Source organism: Mixophyes fleayi, chromosome 12 (genome assembly GCF_038048845.1).
Source record: "Mixophyes fleayi isolate aMixFle1 chromosome 12, aMixFle1.hap1, whole genome shotgun sequence".
Classification (NCBI taxonomy): domain Eukaryota; kingdom Metazoa; phylum Chordata; class Amphibia; order Anura; family Limnodynastidae; genus Mixophyes; species Mixophyes fleayi.
This window is the reverse complement of record NC_134413.1, coordinates 68,638,462-68,664,685: the sequence shown is the minus strand read 5'-3', so window position 1 is coordinate 68,664,685 and position 26,224 is coordinate 68,638,462. Positions and strand designations below refer to the sequence as shown.

The 26,224-nt window shown below is 43.1% G+C and overlaps 1 protein-coding gene across 4 annotated transcripts in view; it reads left to right on the top strand.

The window, feature by feature from the left end:
* The window catches only part of ADAMTSL4 (ADAMTS like 4), a 242,828-nt gene that overhangs the window by 120,660 nt on the left and 95,944 nt on the right, over positions 1-26,224 (top strand). For all 4 annotated transcript variants that reach the window (XM_075192170.1, XM_075192168.1, XM_075192169.1 and 1 more), the window contains exons 2-4: positions 6,483-6,549; positions 18,996-19,762; positions 22,090-23,374. In XM_075192170.1, coding sequence (XP_075048271.1) covers positions 6,484-6,549; positions 18,996-19,762; positions 22,090-23,374 — 2,118 coding nt within the window. In that variant the 5' untranslated portion in view covers position 6,483. The remainder of the gene's footprint in view (positions 1-6,482; positions 6,550-18,995; positions 19,763-22,089; positions 23,375-26,224) is intronic.

The window sequence follows — 26,224 nt, the reverse complement described above, 5'->3', positions numbered from 1 at the left end:
GATTTCTTCTTCCCTTTAAAAGGCCAGTGAAACATATGGACATAGCGTATTCTGTATAATGTAGATGTCAACTCGGACTGTTTGAGTTGCGAGTCATAAAACATTTTTTCAAGACATTGTTATCAACAGCACCACCTAATAAAGAGGATATATTGCCTTTCTATCTTTGGGGGTCATTGCTTTAGTTAAAATCCCTTCTCGCATCAGAATGTTGGGGTTCCAGGTCTGGGGGTGTAGCAAGTTTTGAAAACCTAATTATCCTAACTGTACTCAAGTACTGCCTAAAGCCAAAGGCATAACCTAGAGGATTCTGGGTGATTGGATTCAATCTATCTTATACTTGCCAACTTTGGCAACAAGGTGTCCCGGAGGTGGCTCCGTCATGGGGGCACGGCCACGAGATTTGTGTCATTAGGCCCCGGAGGCGGGGATAGGATGACGCACTTAACCCCGCCCACACCCACTTCACCAACGAACGGGGCATGATCATGGAGGCTTCCCTGCTCTCTTGGGAGTCCGGGAGAGCTCCCAAAAATTCTGGAGTCTCCCGGACATTCCGGGAGAGTTGGCAATGATGATCTATCTTGATACATACACCTCATTGGAGGGGGAGTGATATGATCCATGTTCATTGGTTAGACAAACACACCTATCCATTCATCTGAATCCACTCAACCATGGGACCCTCATATAAAATATCTCTGAGAGATCCCGGGGGGGGGGAGGTGAATTGCAGGTGTGGAGGGGTACAGGCCCCCTCCTGCAGAATGCAGGAGAATGGCTTGCTCTCCTGTAAGTCCAGGAGACTTGCCCAGAATTCCGGAGTCTCTGACATTCCTGGGAGAGCGGGCAAGTAAGATATATGTACGGCATGCAGCAATTAGAGAAAATATATACCTCATGAGTGTAAGCTCTTGCGCCCAGGGTTCTTTACCCTTTGTCTAATGTCTCCCCAATCTCCGTTCTTCTCTCTGTCCCTGTTTTATCTTACGCTGGATTGTTTTTGTAGGCCATACCGGTTACAAATCTCTCTGCAATATGGTGTGTGCAGCTTGGAGGCATCTTTATACAAGATAGCGAAATTGTGACGTGAAGGCAGCTGTGTTTGTGTTCAGTAGGCTCTAGGAAGTCAAACAGGACACGAAGAACTTAGTGTAACTAAGAGATTAATAAATATGTGACACACACAATGGAATCTCCGTGTATTCACATTGGGCAGTGTAAATGTTCATCGACAGCCTGTATAACGGAACAGGAGAAGTGGCACTGTGTACATTTTACTGTGAACATGATGTCCGGGAACAAAGCTAGAACTATTACTGTAAACTAGAAAGAGTTGAATTCCAGTCCTTGTTTATATCATACTTGCCAACTTCGGAGATCATCCCTCCGGAATAAGCTGGCTGTGTCTTGGAGGCGTGGCCACGCTAATGGAGTCATTAGGCCCCGCCCCTGCTATATGATACAAATTTTGGCCTATTATAGTAGGGGCTCTTTTTTGTTCCTACATTATTATTAACCTCAATAACATTCATTTCCAGTCAATTTTTGTCAAGTGACAAGAACACTGCTACCCCTCCTGTTTCTGTATGAGCAATGGCACTGAGAAATGTCACTGGAGACTGGAGAGTGACAAGAACACTGCTACCCCTCCTGTTTCTGTGTAAGCAATGGCACTGAGCAATGTCACTGGAGAGTGACAAGAACACTGCTACCCCTGTTTCTGTATGAGCAATGGCACTGAGCAATGTCACTGGAGACTGGAGAGAGACAAGAACACTGCTACCCCTCCTGTTTCTGTGTGAGCAATGGCACTGAGCAATGTCACTGGAGAGTGACAAGAACACTGCTACCCCTCCTGTTTCTGTGTGAGCAATGGCACTGGTGAATGGAGAGTGACAAGAACACTGCTACCTCTGTTTCTGTTTGAGCAATGGCACTGGGTCTCCTGGGGAGGGAGGTACTTATGGAATCCAAAACCCGCAAGAACTGACAACGCAATGATGACGTTTTGCCTCGATTCATATCCGAGGATGGGCAAAAATATCGAGCCGGCTCGTGAGCCTACTCGGGTCCCCTAAGTTCGGGTGGGCTCGGTTTTCAGAAAACCGAGCCCGAGCATCTCTACTAAAAACAGATCAATAAAAAAAACGTCTGTTTACCTCAGCAATGTAAGAATTGTATCAGAAATAAATGCTGTGAGATCAGAATGATGTCTTTGTCCTTTCTTGTAGATTGTGGTTTAAAGATAAATATTTAAATAAAAGCTATGCCATTTGCTTGCAGTGATTTTCACAACACGTTTCTACAACAAAATATAAATAGTGCAAGTTAAAAAAAAAAAAAAAAAAAAAATCTTTAAGGACATGTACAGTTTTGTTGCTCAGTGGTGAATTTGGTCGATTGAAATTAAACTTTCACCCACAGTGAGGAAATAGTCAGTCTGATTGGCAGACATTGTCGCCATACTTTTGCTCACTGAGTCACTGCTAACCTTATAAAAACGGGTGCTGGCTTAAATGGTTTTCATTTCCCACTTCTGCATTGTTAGATGTTTGTGTTGCAACAGCCTATGATTAGTCTGTGACTAATATTCCCAGAAACTCCGTTTTTACAGAACTGTCTAAAATAAAACATGCCCCCCCCCCCACCCAATATGTTGACATTTCCTATACAAGTTCCACTTTCCTAACTTGTCCGCACGCATAAGTGGATATAAGCAAAGCATATCCCAAGGGGTGTGGTGAGACACATGACATTCAGAGGTCTGATCCATAAAAGCTCTTTATTTAGGAAACAGTATGTCAGAATGGAAGTTTGGAGTTTAATTAACCGTGAAATGAATATTGATTTATATATCTTAGATCAGTGCCGTTCAACCTATTTTTTAGCTGTCAGTTTGCCATTGTTCTGGGACCCCAAGTGTCAGCGTGTCATTGTTCTGGGACCCCAAGTGTCAGTGTGCCACTGTTCTGGGACCCCAAGTGTCAGTGTGCCACTGTTCTGGGACCCCAAGTGTCAGTGTGCCACTGTTCTGGGACCCCAAGTGTCAGTGTGCCACTGTTCTGGGACCCCAAGTGTCAGTGTGTCACTGTTCTGGGACCCCAAGTGTCAGTGTGTCACTGTTCTGGGACCCCAAGTGTCAGTGTGTCACTGTTCTGGGACCCCAAGTGTCAGTGTGTCACTGTTCTGGGACCCCAAGTGTCAGTGTGTCACTGTTCTGGGACCCCAAGTGTCAGTGTGTCACTGTTCTGGGACCCCAAGTGTCAGTGTGTCACTGTTCTGGGACCCCAAGTGTCAGTGTGTCACTGTTCTGGGACCCCAAGTGTCAGTGTGCCACTGTTCTGGGACCCCAAGTGTCAGTGTGCCACTGTTCTGGGACCCTCAGTGTCAGTGTGCCACTGTTCTGGGACCCTCAGTGTCAGTGTGCCACTGTTCTGGGACCCTCAGTGTCAGTGTGCTATTGTTCGTGCGATGCAATGAGCAACTTCTGATTTTATTGCTCTTTTAAATTAACAGAGCTCTGTAACATATTAAGATATGTATTATGTCTATTTGTAAATCATCAGAGATTTTTGATGATTAATAGCAGTTATTTACTCCTAATTATCATTGTAGTATTTATTCATTTTGGTAGCAGGAACAGCACTGCCAAAAACAGGCTTGTCCAAAAGAATAAGTGTCCGCTATATGGTTACTTAAGCCTAATGCAGCGGCGGACGACTGGTTTGGCTCAATCTCCCCTTAAAACTCATACTGCTCATGCCCGGAAATGTAATGGTTTTATCTGGCAGGGCTGCAAGACAGATAAGATCAGCCCCTAACGCCGTCTCAGGATGTTTACGATAAGTGGGAAAGAACCAAAGTTTTCCCTGCTTGATAAATTGGATCATTCGCATAGAGAACTATGGGGGCCGCGACATTAGCTATGTTAACATCAGAGAAATCAGTGGAGTTAGTCTCTGGAGTTAGGGTTTCAATAAATCGCCCTGATACTAAATTGACCTTTATTCCGGTGAAAGATACTGTTTTCACCAGACTTAGGACTTGATAATTAGGGTCTATTTAAAATGCCCAAAAAAAATAAAACAAAATCTTTAAGGACATGTACAGTTTTGAAGGCAGCTGTCCGGGAGGGGGTCCGTCGAGGGGTGTGTGGCCACGTGGGGTGCGCCCCTGTCAATCTTAGGCTGTTCTAGCCAATCGCAGCAGGGGGCGGGGCCACAATGGCACATTTAGCCCAGCCCCCTCCATCTGAACAACGGGGGACAGCTGGATCCGGGATTTTTGCCTGCTCTCTCGGGAGTCTGGGAGAACTTCCAAAAATTCAGGAGTCTCCCGGACATTCCGGGAGAGTAGGCAACTATGGGTAATATTATCAGTCTAGTGTCTTGTTATGCTGTTGATCATTTTACCATGTTAGGATCATGGAAAGATAAGGAGAACTTGCCAACTGTTTAACCACAGACATTACTGAGATGACCCCAGTTTTAACCTTAGAAGGCTGCAGTTTCAGGCATGACTTTTTGTGCGTAAACCAGTCACTCACCATTCTTCATTTATGGAAGTGCTATTTTATTGCTATTGCTCCTCCGCAGGGGTTATGTCATTAATTGCATTATTTCCAAACACCAGTCATTTTCATAAAGACTGCAAGAAAAGTTATAGACTTCAGCTAATGAGCTCAGAGGTGCGTTCTGTAACGTGAATTACTGGCTGAAATGAAAGCTCTTAAATGACAGGTTTTTTTGTGACTCTACAAAGAGAGACATTGAGGATAAGAGGACATTTATTTTCTGTAACTTGTTTTTGTGTGCTTTTAGGACATTTACTAAAAGTGCTACATGCGAATGGCAAATAGGTTTAAAATCAAACTGGTGTCGAGTAAACTCACTGTTTGGAAACAATATCCTCACTTGTCTCAAAATATCTCCCAACTCGACACCTCAGTTCTTCACAAGATCTGCGTCTCTCTTCCACTCTCATCACATCCTCCCATTCCCGGTTACAGGACTTTTTTCGTGCTGCACCCACTTTATTGAACTCCCTCCCTCGCACCACAAGACTTTCCTCTAGTCTTCAATCCTTCAAGCGTTCTCTGAAAACCTATCTCTTCAGGCAAGCTTATAATATTCCTCATCCACCCTCTTAAGCTCCCTAGGTTACCCTGTTACCACCCTCTACACAGCTAACACAAAACAACCCTCTGACCAACATTGCTGTGTAACTGAGCATACAGCCCACTCAATACTTTTACCTTTGCATTCTAGCTGGGCAAATATGCAATATAATGTAGCACATGCCCTTGTGTATCAAACTCCCATTGTTCCATAGATTGTAAGTATGCGAACAGGGCCCTCTTACATCTATGTCTGTATGTATCACCCAGTATTGTTTTATTACTGTTTGTTCCCAATTGTAAAGCACTATGGAATCTGCTGGCGCTATATAAATAAATGTTGATGATGATGATGAGGATGAAGATGAAACATTACTGGACTGAAAAATAAACCAGAAATGATTTGTGTTTATACTTGACTAAATCCATTCATTGTATAACTTTCATCACTTTGCAGCAGATTGTCATGTTAGGAGGGAGGTGCTCCTTTATCTTACATAATTCTGAGCCTGCAGCGTGCGAGTGACAGAGTGACTCTGCAGAATGCACCGTCTACGTGATAGATTTATCCATAGGGACATGACCACTGATTAACTTAACTGGCACACTGTGTATTGTAGTTTCATCTTTTTTGACCTATAACTGATCCCATTAGATAGTATCCTAAAGATGTGGGATGTGGCGTCGGCTATCTGTAATAAAAGGGGGGGGGGAATTGGTCAATCCCACTTTACTGTTTTAACACTTTTGCAGTGAACGGTCAGGGAAAGTCATTTACCTTCATGTTCAAATGTGAAATTGTATTTTTTTTTTTTTTATTTTTTTTTATGGTGCAGTCATTTTTTTAAAACAGAGGGCCTGAGTCATGTTAGGACCTCTGTCCGTTGGCGTAGCGTAACTTGCGTGACTATGTCTTGAGAGGTGGAACAGGGGAATGAATGGGTAGACTTACTTAGGTCAGGTGTATATGCTGACTGATAGCGATGACTGACCTGGCATAGCCTCTGCCTTAAAAATTAGATGTATGTCATACTTGCCTACTTTTGGCAAGTTGTATCCGGAAGAGGGGCGTGTCTAGAGGGCGGGGCCAAAATTACGCAATTCTCCGCGAATCGCGTCATTTTAGCCCCGCAATTGCTGGATGCGAGAGACTTGCCAGCTGTCCCGGGAGTCCGTGAGACGGACCCGAATTTCGGGAGTCTCCCGGACATTCCGGGAGAGTTGGCAAGTATGATGTATGCGTATTCTATGGCTGTAACAGTTTCGCTGCTGTCAAAAAGACACATATGACTGAGTGAGCTGTTTAGTGTATACAATGTGACATAACCTTATAGCTAATGCAATGTTGACTTTATTCCCATAGGATGGCCGGCTTTCAATACGTCTTCTTCCATCTGTTGATTGTCCATCTCTGCTACGGGGAAGAAAAGGTGAGTTACAATAATGATCAGTGTTTCTCCGTCTCCTTTTCCTTATTAGAGCTGTCATTGACTGTTGTCACTGTTGACCGTTCTTTGTTCAATGTGCAATCCCAAATAGACTACATGTTTTGTATCTCTTTGACATGATGGAGCTGAAGGTCATTTTTTTTCCACCAATAACTCAATGTTTGCAAAATTGATCTGTGGGGTGATTTGATTTGGCTAGATAACCTCTCTGAGGCCAGATGTTCTGAAACTACAAGCCCCAGCATGCCTTGCCAGTACATAACCAGCCGATAGCTGGCAGGGAATGATGGGACTTGTCGTTTCACAACACCTGGAGAGCCACAGCTTGGCCAGGCTTGGGTCTCTTTAGGCTTGCATGAAGTGGATAGCCTTTGTCCCACTATATTACTCCAGATTCCAGATATTGTATTAAACTTGATGCTGCATCTTCAGCTTATTTACATCCACAGCGGGGAACCTCATTGTGGGGAAGTCCCGTGTTTGGGACGAGGACACAGCTAATTTAGAGTCTTCTCCTTGTTTCCATTGAGGAAACAGTCCATTTGCTAGGTGAATAAGCACAATGGCTGTTTTAATCTCATCTCGTCTCCTGCTGGGCTAAGGAATGACTCTGAATATGTTCTTTCAATCTGACCTCTATGGGCTGGTGGTATAGAACAATGTATATACAGCTGATCTGGCTGGATCTTGTATATGTATTAACAAAGCTCAATCAAGTGTCATCTCAGAAATGTACTCTCCCACCGAGCCCATAAGCGGGACCTGCTAGAATGTCTATGGTTAAATGAGAACAATGGACAGTGCAATGTTTTTGTTACATTTGTTTCTGCATTATAGATTAGAGATTTTATCAAAGAATATTCTATGGTTGCAGTCTGTCCTAGTTCATAGACCCATGGCAATCTATTAGTTGTTGGCACCAACAGTGAATCATTTTAACGGGAGCCAGTTACAATTTGCAATCAGAAACACCTACCTACCCCACTGCCCTTACATGAGAAAGTCTTCTGCTCCTATCGTGATGGTGGAAATCTACAACTATTCAAGACTAAATTTAGTGCTATGTAACTGCTATTTGTTAATGGGAATAGCCCAAAAGTCTGCTAACCTCTCCCTTATAAATAGTATGTATTTCTATGTGGTTGGTGTATTAGCATTGAAAGTAGAGATCTTCACTGACCCCCGTGTTTTGGCTTTGGATCTGGATTAACTTTGTGCTTTGGCAAAACCGCCCTCGCGAGTTTTTGTTTTGGATCCCTATTTTTTTTTTTTAAATCCTTGTTTTTTCTCCTAAAATCATATCATTTGGCTCTTTTTTTTTTACTTTATTATTAACATCAATAATATTAATTTCCAGACAGTTTTTGTCAAGTGACAAGAACACTGCTACCCCTCCTGTTTCTGTATAAGCAATGGCACTGAGCAATGTTAGTGGAGAATGGAGAGTGATAAGAACACTGCTACCCCTGTTTCTGTGTGAGCAATGGCACTGAGCAATGTTAGCGGAGAATGGAGAGTGATAAGAACACTGCTACCCCTGTTTCTGTGTGAGCAATGGCACTGAGCAATGTTAGCGGAGAATGGAGAATGACAAGAACACAGCTATCCCTGTTTCTGTGTGAGCAATGGCACTGAGCAATGTCACTGGAGAATGGAGAGTGACAAGAACACCGCTACCCCTGTTTCTGTGTGAGCAATGGTGCTAGATCTCCTGGGGAGGGAGGTACTTATAGAATCCAAAACCCGCAAAATCCGACAATGCAACAAAGACGTTTTGCCTCAATTCAGATCCAAGGGCGCGCAAAAGTAATGAGCCGGCTCGCGAGCCTACTCGGATCCCCTAGGGTCGGATGGGCTCGTTTTTTTAAGAAAACCGAGCCCGAGCTTCTCTAATTGAGAGATAAATCTAGAGCAATCAGGCCCAGATTTAGTTTGGGGTTTTGCTGCCCCCCATTGCTGCAGAATGCCATGGTCCTTATCTCAGTTACGTTTCATCTGTAGAAAAGAAATGAATTGTACCAGTACTTAAAGTACATGTTTTATAATCTGCAGCTTGACCGTGATGAACAGCTGTGTGGCGCGGGCTAATTGTGTGTGTATACCTGATGCTCAGACCTGTAGAACAACATTGTTCCCTGCCTGACATGTGCCAGATTTGTCTTATTTAAAAGTCTTATTTGTTCCTTGTGTCACAGCTAAACTCACACTGTTTTATTGATGTGATATCAAATTGTCAGGATACCTTTCTAATTCCCCTACCAACAAGTCTCTGTAAATCAAATATAACCTCTTTGATTTTCTAAGGATGAAATAAAGTATTAAATATGCCTATTTATCACATACTTCTCTACATTTTCTATAGGGGAGGTTGGGTGACATCTGTGGTGGGGGGGTGTGATGCGACAATTAGCCACCCTTCTCTCCCTGTAGTTGTACAGAGACATCACAGAAGTTTTTGAGCTTAAAGAACGATTTCAAAGGCCTCAACTTTTGTGGCCTGTGCCGTAAATTGTCACTGGGCACCCATCTGTAGCTCTGTTAGCTATAAATACCTCCTGGGGAGAACAGAAGACTTAACAGAATCAAAGACAGACCTTAATTTAGCATCTCCCCTTTCAGGTTTGAACTCATGGCTGGACACGAGCCCTCACCAAGCTAATAACACATATTTGCAGTTTTATATGACTAGTTGATAGCTCGTATGTGACAAAGTTGTTTTAAATTTTTTTTTAAAAACATAAAAAAAAAAGTTAAAAAAATAATAGAAAATAAATAAAAATGAAACGCTCAGGACCATTCTTCAATATACACCATACTTGCCACATTCCGGGAGACTCCCGAAATCCATGCCGGTCTCCCGGGAGAGCAGGCATTTCTCCCGTTTCCCGGCCTGCTCTGCTGTGTACGCGTCATTGTGGCCCGCCCCCTATTTTAATTGGCCGAAAAAGGTGATGATGGCATGGGGGGCGGAGCTAACGACACAATTCTTCGAGCCCCGCCCCCACACACTCACCTACCTCCCAGGACACAATTTGCCAATGTTGGCAACTATGATATACACGACAGATACCACATTTCTAGCACAAAATGTTATCAATATCTCCAAATACGCCATTTTGTACAGGCTTACCTTAAACCCACACCCCAACAACGTCTTTCCCATTTATTATGCACATGCATATATAACGCCAATTACAGGGGGGGCATTTACCTCCTCTATCATACTGTACTTGTCCCCCATGTAATGGACTAGGGATCTGACCTGGGGATCCCTCTTGGGGAGAAAATGTGGGAAACCAATCACGCTCGGCTCTCCAAGTGCTCCATCAGTGTCGCTATAAAGGAGATCTCTTATAAGGTCCTCACCAGGTGGTACTTGGTCCCTGCTCACACAGTTTTCCCAAACACCTCCAACATGTGCTGGATAGAGTGCGGCTTGCAGGGAGACTTTAAATACATTTAGTGGTCCTGTCTGACCACTGCTTCCTTTTGGACTGACATCCGGGGGTAAATGTATCAAGTTCTGATTTTTTTATGCCAAATTTAAAGCAACTTGCCTTTACAAGCCTCCAGAATAATAAGGGGGCCTCCTTCCACAAAATTTGGGATCAGTTTGTACCATACTGAACATACCTTACTCCTATCGACCCCGTCTCCTCTACCCCCCCCAACATATACCCCTCATATAGCCACAGACCTAAGGCATAAATCACTAGTGCTCTGAACTATTGGTGTCAATGGCCTTATGCCTGAATTAATCTGGTGCCCATGGGACTAGCACGTGAGTCAATCTGGTGGCCAAATTTATATATGCCATGGGCCCAGCACCTGAATTTATCTGTTCCCCTGGGCCTAGCACCTGACTTTAATGATAGATGTGCCTGAAGGCCTTGCCTGGTCTGGCAGCTTTCACTGGCAGCATGGGTTAACCATTGCTGTTGCCAACTGCCGCCACCCTCAATGTTCTGTCGCCGTCTTCTTGCTTATCGAGTTGGCCACGATCTTCAATGCTCTGTCCCCGCCATCAGCCTCTATCTCTTCTCTTTTTGTGAGCTCTTAACTGCTCCCTTTCTGTCGTCGGACTGAACGCGCCCACTGGGCGTGAGCGTTAATATGTACGTAGCGATTGGACAAGGCGATGACATGGCGAGCCAATCAGAGGTGGCCGCTATCTTTACAGATTCTCTTGGCCCAGGGGCGGAGTGGGACGCAGGTGCCGAGAACTTACCTGTTCGGGCGACAGGCAGGTAAGTTGGTCTCTCCTCCCGGGCACCTTTTAACACATTCTTTGACAGTGTCTGCTATAATCAGCAATTGAACAGCCCATTTCAAGCATTACCGCTGTTCCAGATAAGACCTCCTCATACATATACTCTCGCCTGCTGCCTCTATTGACCCCGCTCCCATTCTGCATATAAAGTTGCTCTCTTATCCGACATTTGTTTGGGGTGGTGAAAAGAAATGAGAATGGACCACTGAGGTCCTCTTAGCTTCCAGCTGTGTGTAAACAAATGCATTGTTGCAAGTTCTTAATCCATACTTGTCAACTTTCCTTTGTTGCCCTCCGGGAGATCCTGGTGGGCGGGAGAGGGCGGTGCATAGTGAATTGCATCATTTTGGCCCCGCCCCAAGAAAATCATCATCATGTCACGCGGGGGCGGGGCAAAGATGGCGCGATTCACCAGAAATCACATCATTGAGGCTCCTGGCGTGCTGGATGCCTGATCTCCCGGAGCCTCAGAATTTGGGATTCTCCCGGTCATTCAGGGAGAGAGGGCAAGTATGTCTTAATCCAGAGCAAGAACTAAAAAAAACAACCAGTTTTACTTTTCTGAACGCTACATAAATAAAGAATATATTTAAGGCTAGTGTTCCTTTAATAATTATTTTTCTTGATCCAATCTCTCCGAGTCTATGACTGAATCCAGAAGATATGTTGGTTTCAAAGTAAACGTCTGACCTTTGACACTTAAACCCTGGTATTTGTTTTTCATGTTCTTTGAAGGTCCTTACACCTGAAAAGAGGGCTCATTCCGCAGCATATCTCACACAACTGGTACTGGTCAGTGCAATGATAAATCTTCATTTAAATCTCTAGTAAGATTGGTGTTGTCAGACCACTGCCCCAGGACTTGTGAAAATCTCGCTCCTAGCACAGACCTGTAACCTGTTTCTAATTGCCACAAGACTTTGCAACATGCAGTAACTATTACCAGCTCTCCAGACCAGTAAATTACTCATGCATCAAAAGGCAGAGATGATTTGTTGCAATGATTTATTTGAGGTTTCCTCCAAAGACCTTAGATCTGAAAATCGTTAAGAGGTGTTTGAATTGTTACATAGTCTATTCATTTTGCTTTATTTTTTGTATAAGACAGTATTATTGATGAAGTGGTAAGTATTATTAGAACATCATGAAACCTCAAGCCCATTTCAATTAAAATAATGTGGATTGTCTACTGTCCTATGAAGGGTCGGTCTTCGAGACAATCAGTGGCTACTGCTGTTCAATTACTTAAGGCTTGTATTATCCATTCATTGTCAGCTAAGGGCTAGATTTACTAAGCTGCGGGTTTGAAAAAGTGGGGATGTTGCCTATAGCAACCAATCAGATTCTAGCTGTCATTTTGTAGAATGTACTAAATAAATGAAAGCTAGAATCTGATTGGTTGCTATAGGCAACATCCCCACTTTTTCAAACCCGCAGCTTAGTAAATCTAGCCCTAAGTCTTAGATTGTAAGCTTGCGAGAAGGAGCCTCTTACCTCTCTGTATGTATGTATTACCCAACCATGTTTAATTACCGTTTGTTCCCAATTGTAAAGCGCTACGGAATCTGCTGGCGCTATATAAATAAATGTTGATGATGAAGTCCTAAATTGTAGACAGGCAACATTCAGAATTGTATACGTTCATTTTCTGCCGACAACGTAATAAGCGAATTTAAGTCTAAATATTTATAGTAACATAGTCGATGAGGTTGAAAAAAGACACCAGTCCATCAAGTTCAACCTATTTTGGATCTCCTGCGATCCTGCACTTATATTTGAAATTGATCCAGAGTAAGCAACCGCCAATCTGTTTCAATTGTGAAAATCCCCCCAGACCCAATATTGTAGTCCTATATTTACTCTATATCCACTACTATCCTTCATTTTAATTAACGGTCGTATCCCTGGATACACTTTTCCGCTAAAAATTTGTCTAACCCTTTCTTAAAGATATCTATTGAATCTGCCATCACAACCTTCCTTGGCAATAAATTCCATATCTTCACTGCCCTTACTGTAAAGAACCCCTTCCTTTGCTGGTTGTGAAATTTCCTCTCCTCTAACCTTAGGGGATGACCACGTGTCCTGTGTATAGACCTTGGGGTAAAAAGTTCCCATGAAAGTTCTCTGTATTGACCCTTAATGTATTTGTACATAGTAATCATATCTCCCCTTAGACGCCTCTTTTCTAAAGTAACCATGCATAAACTGGCTAACCTTTCCTCATAACTTAATGACTCCATACCCTTTATCAATTTTGTCGCCCTTCTCTGAACCCTTTCTAGTTCCAAATGATCTTTTTTAGAGAGGTGCCCAGAACTGTACTGCATATGCATTTGTCAAATTCAATAAAGATTGTTTTAGTCCAGATTAGGAATGATTATAATTATTTCCAAATCCCTTCTTAAAACAAAGCAGCAGTGTACAGTGACGGACACAAACGTCAGAGGGTCGCTATGTAGGAATATTATTTGGATGTTTAGTCCCCCACTAACAATTCATGCCCACTGGCCGTGTATATTCTCTGCTTTCTTAGTTCTAGGGATGGCAAATCTTACACACTCTTATCTGTTGACCAACTGCACAATGCACAGGCAGAGTCTGTTTGTAGTTCTGCAAAAGTGTGAGTGTAAAAAGTTTTACATTAAGGTGCTAAACTTTTACCTTACTGTACCATTAACATCATCATCACCATTTATTTATATAGCGCCACTGTTTCCACAGCGCTGTACAGAGAACTCGCTGACATCAGTCCCTGCCCCATTGGAGCTTACAGTCTAAATTCCCTAATATAGACACAGACACAGACACAGACACAGACACAGACTAGGGTCAATTTGTTAGCAGCCAATTAACCTACCAGTATGTTTTTTGAGTGTGGGAGGAAACAGGAGCACCCGGAGGAAACCCACGCAAACACGGGGAGAACATACAAACTCCACACAGATAAGGCCATGGTTGGGAATTGAACTCATGACCCCAGCACTGTAAGGCAGAAGTGCTAACCACTGAGCCACCCATCATTTTATTTTCTTGGGGGGGGGGAAACTAAACTTCTCCATATATTTGATTACATCTGATGTATAAACATCTGAGGCCTGATTCATGTGTCTGAGCGCAACTTGCGTTCACTATTATGCACAAGTATTTAGGCTTTGTGTCCGCCAAAATTCAGCAAGGAACGGGTCTCAAGATGCGTGTGCTTTTGAAATCGGGGGCAGGTCTGCTGTGCTCCACTAGATCGGGCGCAGCAGGGTGCGTCCAATGCCTATGTGGATTATAAAATCGTAAAAGAATGTACAGAAAAATAAAAAAAAATCTTGCATAAGTGTTTCCACCCCCCCCCCCCCCATGAAATGCGTTTATTAGAATGTTGTTAATGTCTACTGAGCATAAAATACATTTTTACAGTTGCACATGATTGTAAGCACATGTTAGTGCATACAAACCTGTCAACATTACCGATCAGGACTTAGACTAGCCTCCTAGCTGGAGCAAGATATGTGGTAGAAAAACAAGTGAAACATTGAAATGGCCATAGCTGGAATCGGGCGTTTCTGCGTGCGCTTGAGTGTGGCACGCCCTGACTGTAAATTTTCTATGGCAAAACGTCCTTTCCCCGCCCAGTTCACTCCCCGAAATCCGAAATCGTAGGCTGTAGTAAGAGCATACTTGCCACATTTCCGGGAGACTCCCGAAATTCGGGTAGATCTCCCGGACTCCCGGGAGAGCAGGCAAATATTCCGCAAACGGCATCTTGCTGTCAAAATGAAGCGATTCGCGGTGAATCGCGTCATTTTAGCCCCGCTGTTGTCGCGGGGCCAAAATGACGCGATTCACCGCACCCCGCCCTCCAACCACGCCCCCCTGCCTGGGATCTCCCGGAAAGAAGTTTTAAAAGGTTGGCAAGTATGAGTAAGAGTCCTTGATGCACGGAGAGCTGCAAATCAGGCCCTGTGAATCTAAACAGCAATATTTTTTTTTACCAGAGGTCGCTCTTTAAAACAGGAAATCCTTAGTTAATGACTGGCTACTTGTCATGTGACGTGAACCACAGCAGTCAATAAGTCACATGACTTCATCAGTCTGACTGACGCTAAACTGATCAAATCTATTATGTGATTGGCTGCTGTGTCTTAAGCTGACGACGCACAGGCCCCAGACCCACCACTGTATTTGTGGGCATATGTGATAATGTTGTGATCAGTTTCCTTATAATTGGTCTTCATATAGTATACTAATTCTGTACGCAGTGCTCCCTCCATGTGAAGGGTGGACCAAATGCCTGTGTTTGGATTCTTTGCTTTCATTTAATTCCTTCAGCATGAGGGAACCATGCTTCACTGCAGATGCAAAACAAGTAACCTCATACTCTCCAGAGCAGCTGTGTGACTTCCATTACAAGCTGGCTGCACGAGGTGATACTCATACCTAGGTGCATTCCATCAAGGCACAGATTTTAAAATGGAGCAATGTTTTCTAGTGTTTAAGGCCCATTAACCCCTGCGGTGCGAAGGGTCGGGACTCGTCATACACATGTCAAAGGCAAACCGAAGGGGGGTTTTTTAGTGCCCGGAAACCCCCCTCCAAGCCTGGGGCACTGTATAATTGAGATGGCTGGACCCTGCCCCAGCTTTACACAGCTCTGCTTGGAAAGGAAGATGTGCATGCACCTAACAGTAGTGCACGCAGCATTGCCCGTGCATATTATGGGGATAGGAAGAGTTGGAGAGCAGCCAAGCACTGTCTAAAATTATAGTCACACCCCCATGCATGCTGGTAACGCCCACTGGCGGCGTGGTGTGGAAACCCCTCTCTACAAATCCTGCGTTTGCCCCTGCATGTACCTCTACATTGCTAGGGATGAGTCTTGCTTGTCTCGCTTTCAAACGATGTCACTCCTGAGAAGTTATTGTCCAGTGATCATTGTGTGAACACCAGGCAACAACATCCCTAGACTACAGAGATCCTTAACAAGTCCAGGGGGTAAATGTATTAACTTCTAATTTTTTTCAACTCGCCGCTATTCGGCGAGTTTGCAGTGAAACTTTAAAGCGCCAATGGGTTTAAAAGCCTTGTTTTGCAAAACAATGCTTTTAAAGGCATTGCCGAATGAGTTCAAGATAGCTGCCACCGCTGATGTAACTGAAAGATCCACTTTAAGTTATATTGACTGAAAGGGAGTAAGTGTTAATTGGATTGTACAAACCCACTTAAAAACAAGTTCGGTCAAACCATTCGGCAGACTTTCCTGATCACCAATGATGTGAAAGCCTGCGTACCACTGAGCCACTTCATATCCTGACATGAATTAAGTATCTATACTTTGCTTTCTGCCCCGCCCCTTTGCCAGTTTTCACCTTAAAAAAAAAATCTGTATACTAGGGTGGAACTTCTATATTTTGTCATGTTGCAATGCAAAAACCAGAGTTATATTATACTTGCCATCTTTTCCTCATTGGCTTCAGGGAGATCCTGGGGAGGTGGGTGGGCGGGGCTTGATGAATCACATCATTTTGGCCCCACCCCCTAAACGATTGTCACAATGTTGGCCAATTACAACAGGGTCGGGGCTAAGATGACAAATATTTGCGTCATTAAGCCCCACCCTCCCGACACTTATCTATTGAGGGGCGAGAACCGGGAGGTTGCCCTGCTCTCCCGGGAGGTCTCCCAGAAATGTGGGAGTCTCCCGGACAGTCTAGGAGTGTAGGCAACTATGCTTTAAAGAAAAGCAGCTAATGAGTCTCTAGAGACTGAAGTCTCTTTTACATTTCTGTCTCCATTACTGAAGTCATGTTGTCTTACCTGTCGATCTTAGTCTCCATGAAAATGGCCACCTCCATAGGCCTCAATACATTGGCATGATGACACAGCTCAGAAATTGTGTCCTATGTCCCAGATGGTGAAGCCAACCATGTCTTGTACTGGCTCAGCATCAGGGAGAATGCCAGACTCTTCAGGGAGTGAGGGAGATCACCCCTATTTCAGGGAGTCTCCCTGACATTCAGGGAGAGTTGGCAAGTATGAGTTAGATTGGCAGGTTGAAGTATAAAAGTTAACCAATAGATTGGTTGATTCATATACAAGAACACGGCTAGTTATGTCACAGCAAGGTTATAGCTGTCTATGGTGGACAAGCGCTATACGAGGAGGGGGGTATTTTAATAATCGATTGTTTTCTGGTGTCAGGTTCTCAGTGCTGTCTGCGATGTGTGAAGGGAAAAGACGTCCTCTAATCATTGCTCAGAATCCCAGTGACAGCACATGCCATTGTTATGCGGAGCTATTTCTGACTTGGCAAAGTTCATTCTCCTTCCGCTATGAGCCATTGTCAAGCAGTCACTTTACAGAGGAGACAAATCCCAGTTTCAATAGGACACACAACATGAAAGACTAGTATTCTGTATCCTATTGTGTCTCTGTCACATAAACCCTTAGCTGCTGGGCATTGCATAACTATCTATACTATCTCTGTTCCACAGAAGCCCAGAGAAACCACAGGGGAGTGCAGAAAATGTATGTTTGTGCAATTAAAGGGTGACTTTACATTGACGTGGTCATTTTGAAGTTGACGTTATGTTTGACTTTTTGAAGCCTATTGTGGAATGTAAATTGCTGTATCGTGGATTGGATGGATCACATCAGTGGGAAGTTTCTGGGGAATATTGATCTCTATCAGACATTGCTTCACTGACAGCAGATGATGAAGAGGATATCAATGAAATTTATTAAGGATCTGATATAAGTTTTGTGAGATTTGGCTCTTGGGTCTATTAAATGCTTGTTCCCATCTTTAAAACTGTGTCTGAAAGGATGTTGTTATGTGATTGCGTGATGTTTCCATATGGTACAGTTTCACATAACATAGTAAAAGACTTATGCTAGGAATTGTAGACCTTGTATGAGAATTGCACTCTAGACATAACTAGTCTTATGGTAGGGGCAGCTGTACTTGAATGAATATATAATCTGTATTGGCCAAACTGGTTATTTTAGGCCAAATTGACCCTACGTTGCCACATTTTTAAGTCCAAACTGATTGGACCTGCTGAATAAAATAATTGGGATTTTATTGGGCAGGTCACTCTCATGTTTGGGCAGTCAATGACTGCATCAAGTTGTGCGCTAATGTCATCTGCCAATCAGAGCACGGAGCTACTGTTATCGGACTGTTTGGATCAACTCCCAAATCTCGAATCTGCAAAAATTTTGTCATTAATCTGTGTGGCTACATTGTATACTGATCCAGTCATTACCTGCTTTGTCTGAAGAACCAGATTGCCGTGTGTTCGGCCATCTTGGCAAACTTTCTATTTGAGGCGGGACTGCTATAAACAGAGAAGACCTTCGGGTAGATTTACTAAGCCTTCTAAAATGGATAAGTGGAGGTCAGTGGCGGAACTACCATTGGTGCAGCAGGTGCGGGTGATAATGGGGCTCACTGCATGAGGAACTAGCAAGGCCCCGGTTCCCTTCTCCCTGCATCGGGGTCCACAGTTTGCTAGTTCTGTCTCTGGTGGAGGTGTTGCCCATACCAACCAATCAGATACTAGCTATCATTTGTATAGCACATTCTAGAAAATGATAGCTAGAATCTGATTGGTTGCTAGGGGCAACATCTCCCCTTTTCCTTTTTAGAATGTTTAGTTAATCTATCCCCTTGTGTCTGGAATAAATGGCCTGGCTTTAAATAGATGCAATCAGTCTTTGATTTGTAGGTGTGTATCTGTTTCATTGCACCTGACAATTTTTTTTATTTTTAAAGGGGTTTTTTAGTTTTGTTTTAGGTGAGCCAGACCTAGTATTAGGAAAACGGCACCTAGTATAATGAGAGTTGTACCATGTATTAGAAGTCATATTAGATGTAGCAGACCTACATTTATTAGTTGATTTAGCCTTTTTATTAGAAAACTATGCTTTATTAGATATTTTAGATGTTACAATGGAAATATACAGGAAATGATACCAGCAATTCTCCATTTGGGTCCATTTCATTCTTTGACTCCAGTAGGACATTAGTTGGTGAAGTGTTTTTAAGTGTTAGCACGTCAATAGCACTTTCCTGTACTGGAAATGATTTACTAATTCTGAGTACATATGTTCTGAGACTGTATAGACCATCTCATGACTCTCCCCCTATGTTTGTGCATTGCAGTTGCCTCATCGAACACCGCGGCAAACGTTGGAAGATGAAGCTGTAGAGAATAAAATATCTGGTACATGGAGCTCCTGGGGACCATGGTCATCCTGCTCACAGACCTGTGGCCTGGGGGTTATGGAGAGAAGCCGTACTTGCCTATCGCCATATCAGCAGGTTCCCTGGGTGCCAAGACAAGAGCCAAGATCAGAGCCAAATCCGCACATCATTCAACCTAATCCTCAGCCTCCTTTCCATGATGAGAGAGCAAACATATACTCCATGGGTCCAGCACGGCCGGCTTACCCCCTCCACACAGATGGGGAGATTGCAGCACCTTTTGTAGACCCCTATGTGCCAAGAAATCCTCCTTCTGTTCGATATAATCCATTTAATCGTAACACCCGCCAAGAAACACTTCCTGGTGGATCCCAACCGTCATATCAAAGAAGGGATCAACCTCCAAATCACAGATCAACATCAAACCGAGGTCGGGCTGTGCCACGGGCTCCAGAAACATTATGGCAGCCGTCACCTCATGACCTTCCAATCAGGCAGGATGCCCTACGTGCTTCTGAAACTATTTCCATGCACAGGAAACCCCACCAAGATGTTCCTGCAACATTCATCAGAAGGAACACCTCTAGAGTCGATGACTCTTCTCAGCCATGGCCATTCTTTCCAGATTCCATCCCCCTACTGAAGCCTGAAAGCTGGGAGGAGACGAACCCAGGGCGGGCATTGCCACCTCTGACTCCCACTAAAGAGTCTCGCTTCTCACGAAGGTAAATATTAAGAATAAAAACAGCACCCCTGCTATAAAATGCAACAGTTCATGTTTTCATGAACTGTTGGTAGCCCGTGAGGACTGAACTTGGACACTTCTGGTCTACTCTACACTATTACAATGGCAACAGTCATAATGTCTACATGTTCATAATGTCTACACATTCAAAATGTTGACATGTAAAAAGTTGCACACAATGTCATAATGTTTATAGGGTTGTAATGTCGTCATTCAAAATGTCGACATAAATAAATAGATGTAAAAAATAAAGTGGCATGTAACCGTAGTGATGCCAGCCTAGCTATTTAATTTTTTACTACTACATTAGTGACCCCCCTTTATTTCTCCTAAAATACTGCTACTGATTAGTAAGGCACCATAGTGCTCCGGACAATTGGGAAAACGGGGGCATACATAAAACAGGGACATACAAGATAGATAAAAATAAATGCAGACATGGAAACATAGGGAGAGAGCTTACAATGTAACAAGAGGAGCGAATGTGGCTCAGAATGGAGAAGGGAACCAGCGGGAGTAGTATAGGTGGGAGTAGGGTGAGCTTAAATAAAGAGACGGTTTTTCAGAGAGCGTTTAAAGATTTAAAGGCTATGCGAGATCAGGTGTGGCTCTAAATTCCGTAAGTGGTTAAGGACACCATGCAAGTCTAGTAGACGGGAGTGAGAGGTGGTTATCAGGGACAAGGTGAGATGCAGGTAGATCTAATTGGGAGAGTATTTTAAGATGGAACCTGAGAACTATGCAGGGGTGGTTTTGTTCCGATAGAAGGAGGTTGCTGTTGTCGAGGTGGGAAATGATGAGAAAATGGATAAGAGTTTTGGTTGAATTTTGGTTGGGGCAGCATGATGGCTTAGTGGTTAGCACTTCTGCCTCACAGCACTGCGGTCATGAGTTTGATTCCCGACCATGGCCTTATCTGTGTGGAGTTTGTATGTTCTCCCTGTGTTTGCGTGGGTTTCCTCCGGGTCCTCCTATTTCCTCCTACACTCAAAAACATACTGGTAGGTTAATTGGCTGCTATCAGATTGACCCTAGTGTGTGTGTGTGTGTGTGTGTGTGTCTGTGTGTATGTTAGGGAATTTAGACTGTAAGCTCTATTGGGGCAGGAACTGATGTGAGTGAGTTCTCTGTACAGTGCTGCAGAATTTGTGGCGCTATATAAATAAAATGATGATGATGATAAGGTTGTATTCTAACAACTATATGGCTCTTGAGAGCTTGTTATATACATATGGCTGTCATGTTGTGATTAGAAAAGAAGTTCCATGCAAACACAGAAATCAGCACTCAGTACCATAATAATAGGGTTTATTAACAACACAGATGATTATCTTATAACACATGGCAAATGACCAACCAATTGCTTTGATCAGTGTAACTTAAACCCTTCACCAGTGGAAGAAGCCACTTTGTGGATTGAAATAATAAGCATGATAGTGCAACCTATCCTGCTTTATGCCTTGGTGATGTCACTAGTTCTTGACGATTTGATAGGCTGAGCATTCGTTAAGGCCAAAATGGCTGCCTCTTCTGTGTGTATGTTCACTTTTATACAGTATAACTTCTATTTTAAACACATATTTGATCATTTTTATAGCCCTTCAGAAAATACACAACTCTTTAATAGGTCTCATGTCTAAAATATCAAATACCAGGAGATTGGCTATATACCAGTCATATATACCTATTGTAAAGCTGTCTAGCAGTCTAAGTAACATGTGCTGACTGGAATGAACGTGTTGTTCAATTTCAATTCTGTCAGGTTTTAAAAATCGGGGCCAGTTTACAATAAAACATTAGCGTTCATAACTTCAGCTTTTAAGACTTTTAATGCCTCTGATGCGATTGTACTGGGTAGCCAAAACAATTCCCACTTTGGATAACGATCTTGTTTATTTAAGTAAAGGAAAGTTTTAGAAATTTGTACTTCATCTCCTCAGAAAAGGGATTTTTTTTTTTCTCTATAGTGAGTCCGTTTAAAAGCAATTAAGTGAATAAACGTCCTTGCAGCTTTCTTAATGCCTTGTATGGGCAGCTCCTGCTTAGAATTTATTTTCCTTTGCCGACCTACAATTTGTGCCAAGAATTACGAATGAGGTGAAAGGGGATTTTGCATTTTTAGCCAAATGATAACATTGTAAGTCTTGCATCCCTCATGAATCATAGATTGCTTTGGGTTACAAATGATGTATATTAATAATCATTATCAATGGAACTGTTCTCAGACTTCTAAATATTTATTCGAGGAACTAGTAATAATTAATGAAATAAATCAAAAGACTTTTTTTTTTTGTTTTTGTCTCCTAGATCTCGTGTTAGAAATGCAATCAGGCCTGGAAAATACGGTTATGGGAAAATACCATTTGCATTGCCCCTCCATACAGAAAAAGAGGAATCACAGCGGTTTAAGAGGAACCATAAAATGATGACCTTTGGCACCACTGCAAGCCCAAGGAGAGAGAGAAAGAAGGAAGTTGGGACAACTAAGGTATCGGTAGAAGACCACGGAGCGTTCAGTAGTGAATCTCCACATCATGCCACAGACTTGGTTGATGAGGCTTTCAAAAAACGAACGCCATCCTTGAGAAAACCAAAGAGACTAAGTCGATCTTATCATCCTTCATGGCCAGAAAAACTTGTCAACTCATCAATACAAAGGTTGCATAGTGGGATTCAGCATGGAGAACTTGAGGGACAACATGAGTCGAACGTTGGTGGAATTGTTTACTCTACCCTGGAAGACCAAAGACAGATGTTTATCCCCAAAAGGACAGACACCAACCAACATTTCCAGCATGATCTTTGGGAATCTTGGGAAGATATTGATAAAAGTGTTGGCCAGAGAGATGGTTCAAATGAAGAAGAGAATGGTGATCCCTTACAGCACAGTGAATTTGGAAATGGTAGAACTTTTCATGGCTCTAACACCAAAACATCTGGGCCAAATGACAAGTTACCTGTTGTCCAGAAGGCATCTAAAGTGCGGGAGATTCCTTCAACACAGTCTTCAACTTCGATGCCAGAAGATCAACCTCCCATGGTAAAAAAGCAAGAGAATAAGAAGTTAAACTCGCCCAAGACGTTTGGTACCGTCAAGCCAACACAAAGCAAACTAGCGGGTCAAAGAGTGGATATTTTGATGAGAAATCTGGCAAGTAGCCATCAGTCTGAGAAGAACAATCATAATGAGTGGACATTTATACTTGACGAACATGTAGCCCAATCACATAGACATGGCACCAGGCCATTAGAAAATACTGATACCACCAGTGCTGAAGTAACAGAAAAGTCAGATTCATCACACAAGCCTAGATCCCGCAGCCAAAGACAAAGCCCATATAGACATGGTGTAGATGGCAGCAGGACGTATCAGAGTATTTTCAGAGACAATCCGTCCGCTCCTAGACCTCTGCAGGGAGATCCCTGGGCTACACTGGGGAGGAATCCACCCATAACTTTCGAAAGAGGACAGGACACAAGACAAGGCCTACATCAAAATTCTGAAGTTCCCCAGTGGAACCTGTATAATCAAGGGTCTGAAGACTTTCACTGCGTGGGGGAGCAGAAGCAGTACAAGTCGTGCAACCAAGAGGTATGTGAATATGCCGTTATTAGTACCGTAGTTCTTTAAACCAACCAGGCGCTATAGATCACTTTTGTGTAGTCCATTTATCTCTAGAGCCTTCTTTCCTACAATTGGTTTTCGGAATCTAAGATCAGGCATCTCTGCTTGGATATTCTGAAGAGGATAGAAGCCAAAATGCTAGATGGTTTTTAGCCAACAGGATATAGCGCCGATGACTCCCTCTTGGTTACCTCAATCCAATCAGGTGAATCCTCTTTACCAAAGCAGACTCCAACCACTTCAGAAATATGTTCCTGCCAGACAGTCCCCCAAAAAATATAGAAGACAGGATCTTGTTAAGCTAGATGAGGGCTACCCTATATGTTCTTTGGTGGAATCGGGGAATCATGGTCCTCCCTCAGTTCGCATGGAGTTCTGCCCGGATCAAGGAGAATGGCCTACTCTTCTGGAATCCTGGGAAGATTCCCTGAAATTTGGGAGTATCCCAGACATTCTAGAAGACTAGGCAAGTATGACTATTATTTTGCCACCAAAATGAAAGTAAGCAATGGCTATTATAGACTGAAAAAAATATTCTGTGACATGGGTGTCTTCTGTTTCAAAAATATGGAGACCCTATATACGTACATCGGTGACCTTGTTCTATCTGCAGTGTCTGTGCCAGTAAAGGACAATCTTTATGGTGCTGGCATGAATGTAATATATTTGCTCTCTATTGATTTCTTACTGTATTTTCTTTTTGTATTCACATTGGCCTTGCCAGTGTTATTGAAAGTGGACCTGTCACCTATTGTGGACTGAATCAACATTCAGGAACTTGCAGCCTTTCATTTCACTAGGAGCCAGTGACATAACTGAGGCATGTGGTCAGCCACTCAGACATGAGACGCTAGTTCCGAGGAAAATGATAGGCTAAATATTGGCCCAACCCAAAAAATGGCCGCCTTCACTGTAAATACAGGGGCACATCAGTTGGTTGGTAACTGCTAACTGTTCATATTTAAATCTTGGCTCTCAGAGAGGGGGATACAGAGAGAGATAATATTTTTGTAGTGTGTTAGACTCCAGTCTTACCGGGGCTCTGTCAAGACCATTTGCTCCAAATAGTCAGTGGCTGTCATCATTGTTCAAACAAGGCCTAGTTATAATTCACGTTTAGTATGTTTACATTTGACTGTTTCTCGCAATCACTTAGCTGAAAAACTTCTTCTACCCCTCCTGGGGTTTATAATATCCACGAGTGCTTGTGATTGGTAGCCATGAGAAGTCAGCTGGTTTAGAAGCTCCTCCTATCAGAGGCCCATCTGAGTACCCAATTGTTGGGCCACTACAGAATCTGCCCCACCTATCAACAAAGGATAGTTGAGCGACATTGGTGAGCTTTTCAATGGGATTTGCTTTGTTCCCTGCCCTAGACTAATCAAATATCTGCTAAGCATCATCACCATCAGCAGCAGCTATTTATATAGCGCCACTAATTCCGCAGCGCTGTACAGAGAACTCACTCACATCAGTCCCTGCCCCATAGGAGCTTACAATCTAAATTCCCTAACATACACACACTCCGACAGACACAGACAGAGACTAGGGTCAATTTGATAGCAGCCAATTAACCTACTAGTATGTTTTTGGAATGTGGGAGGAAACCGGAGCACCCGGAGGAAACCCACGCAAACATGGGGAGAACCCTATATATCTACATTGCTTATGTGCATACATGGAAACACAGCACTTATACCACTCTAATAAGAGGCTTCATGTCTTCAGCATTGAACAATTCTATATCACATGTTCAGGGACATAGTAACGAAAATTTTCATGGATGGTCAAAAGGCCAAGGACTACTATAGGGCTCGGAGCCCCTTTTTCTCACGTTTGGTATCTCGTTTTACGACAGTTGTAACGGTGACTGTAGATATACAAAGACTCCCGATCCTATGTTCATTTTTGTCAGTGTTCCAGGGGTAGGCCGAAAATGTATTTATACATTATTAAATAAATATTATTATTAATATTAGCTACCAATTAGTACAACAGCTGTTAGACAGATAAATTCAATTGTCCATCTTAAAAATTTTAATTTTTCATAGTCGTTAGCCTAGTGTTTATTCCGATTTTCTTGACCGCATAATCTCATTGGATTGGGAGTATTTTTAAATCCATAGTCACTGCCTCACTGGTTATGGTCTGTGCTATAAATTTATATTGTTATATCTCATGTTTGTTACTGGATGCACCGCACAAAATTCCGGGTAAAAGTAAAGTGAATAGTTGTTCATCATCAATACAGGTTATTTATTAAATGTTTATGCCCGGAACACTTTGATTTGTTTATTTTAAAAAAATCTCTTATCAATCTGTATTTAATCTATACTAAGGCAATCTATATTAACGAACGTTTGTTAGTTACACTAAGACGATCTATAATTTAAAAAAGTTTCACGAAACTTTTTTGAAGTTTAGAACAGATACCATGACTTCAGAATGTAGCATGAAGGCTTTTGCGTAGACGTTCATGGGGGGGGGGGCAAGACACAGTCTTAGCCCACTCAACAGAAGTCATGGGGGCATAGGCATTCCGGGGGGGGGGGGGGGTTCCAAGTGCCTGGAAACCCCCCTCCAAGCCTAGGGCACTGTATAATTGAAGTGACTGGACCCTGCCCCCGCTTCACACTGCTCTGCTTGAAAAGGGAGAGCTGCGTGTACCTAACAGTAGTGCACGCAGCATTGCCCATGTATATTATAGGGATAGGAAGAGTTGGAGAGCAGCCAAGCACTGTGTAAAATTATAGCCACGCCCCCATGCATGCTGGTCACGCCCACTGGCGGCGTGGTGTGGAAACCCCCCTCTACAAA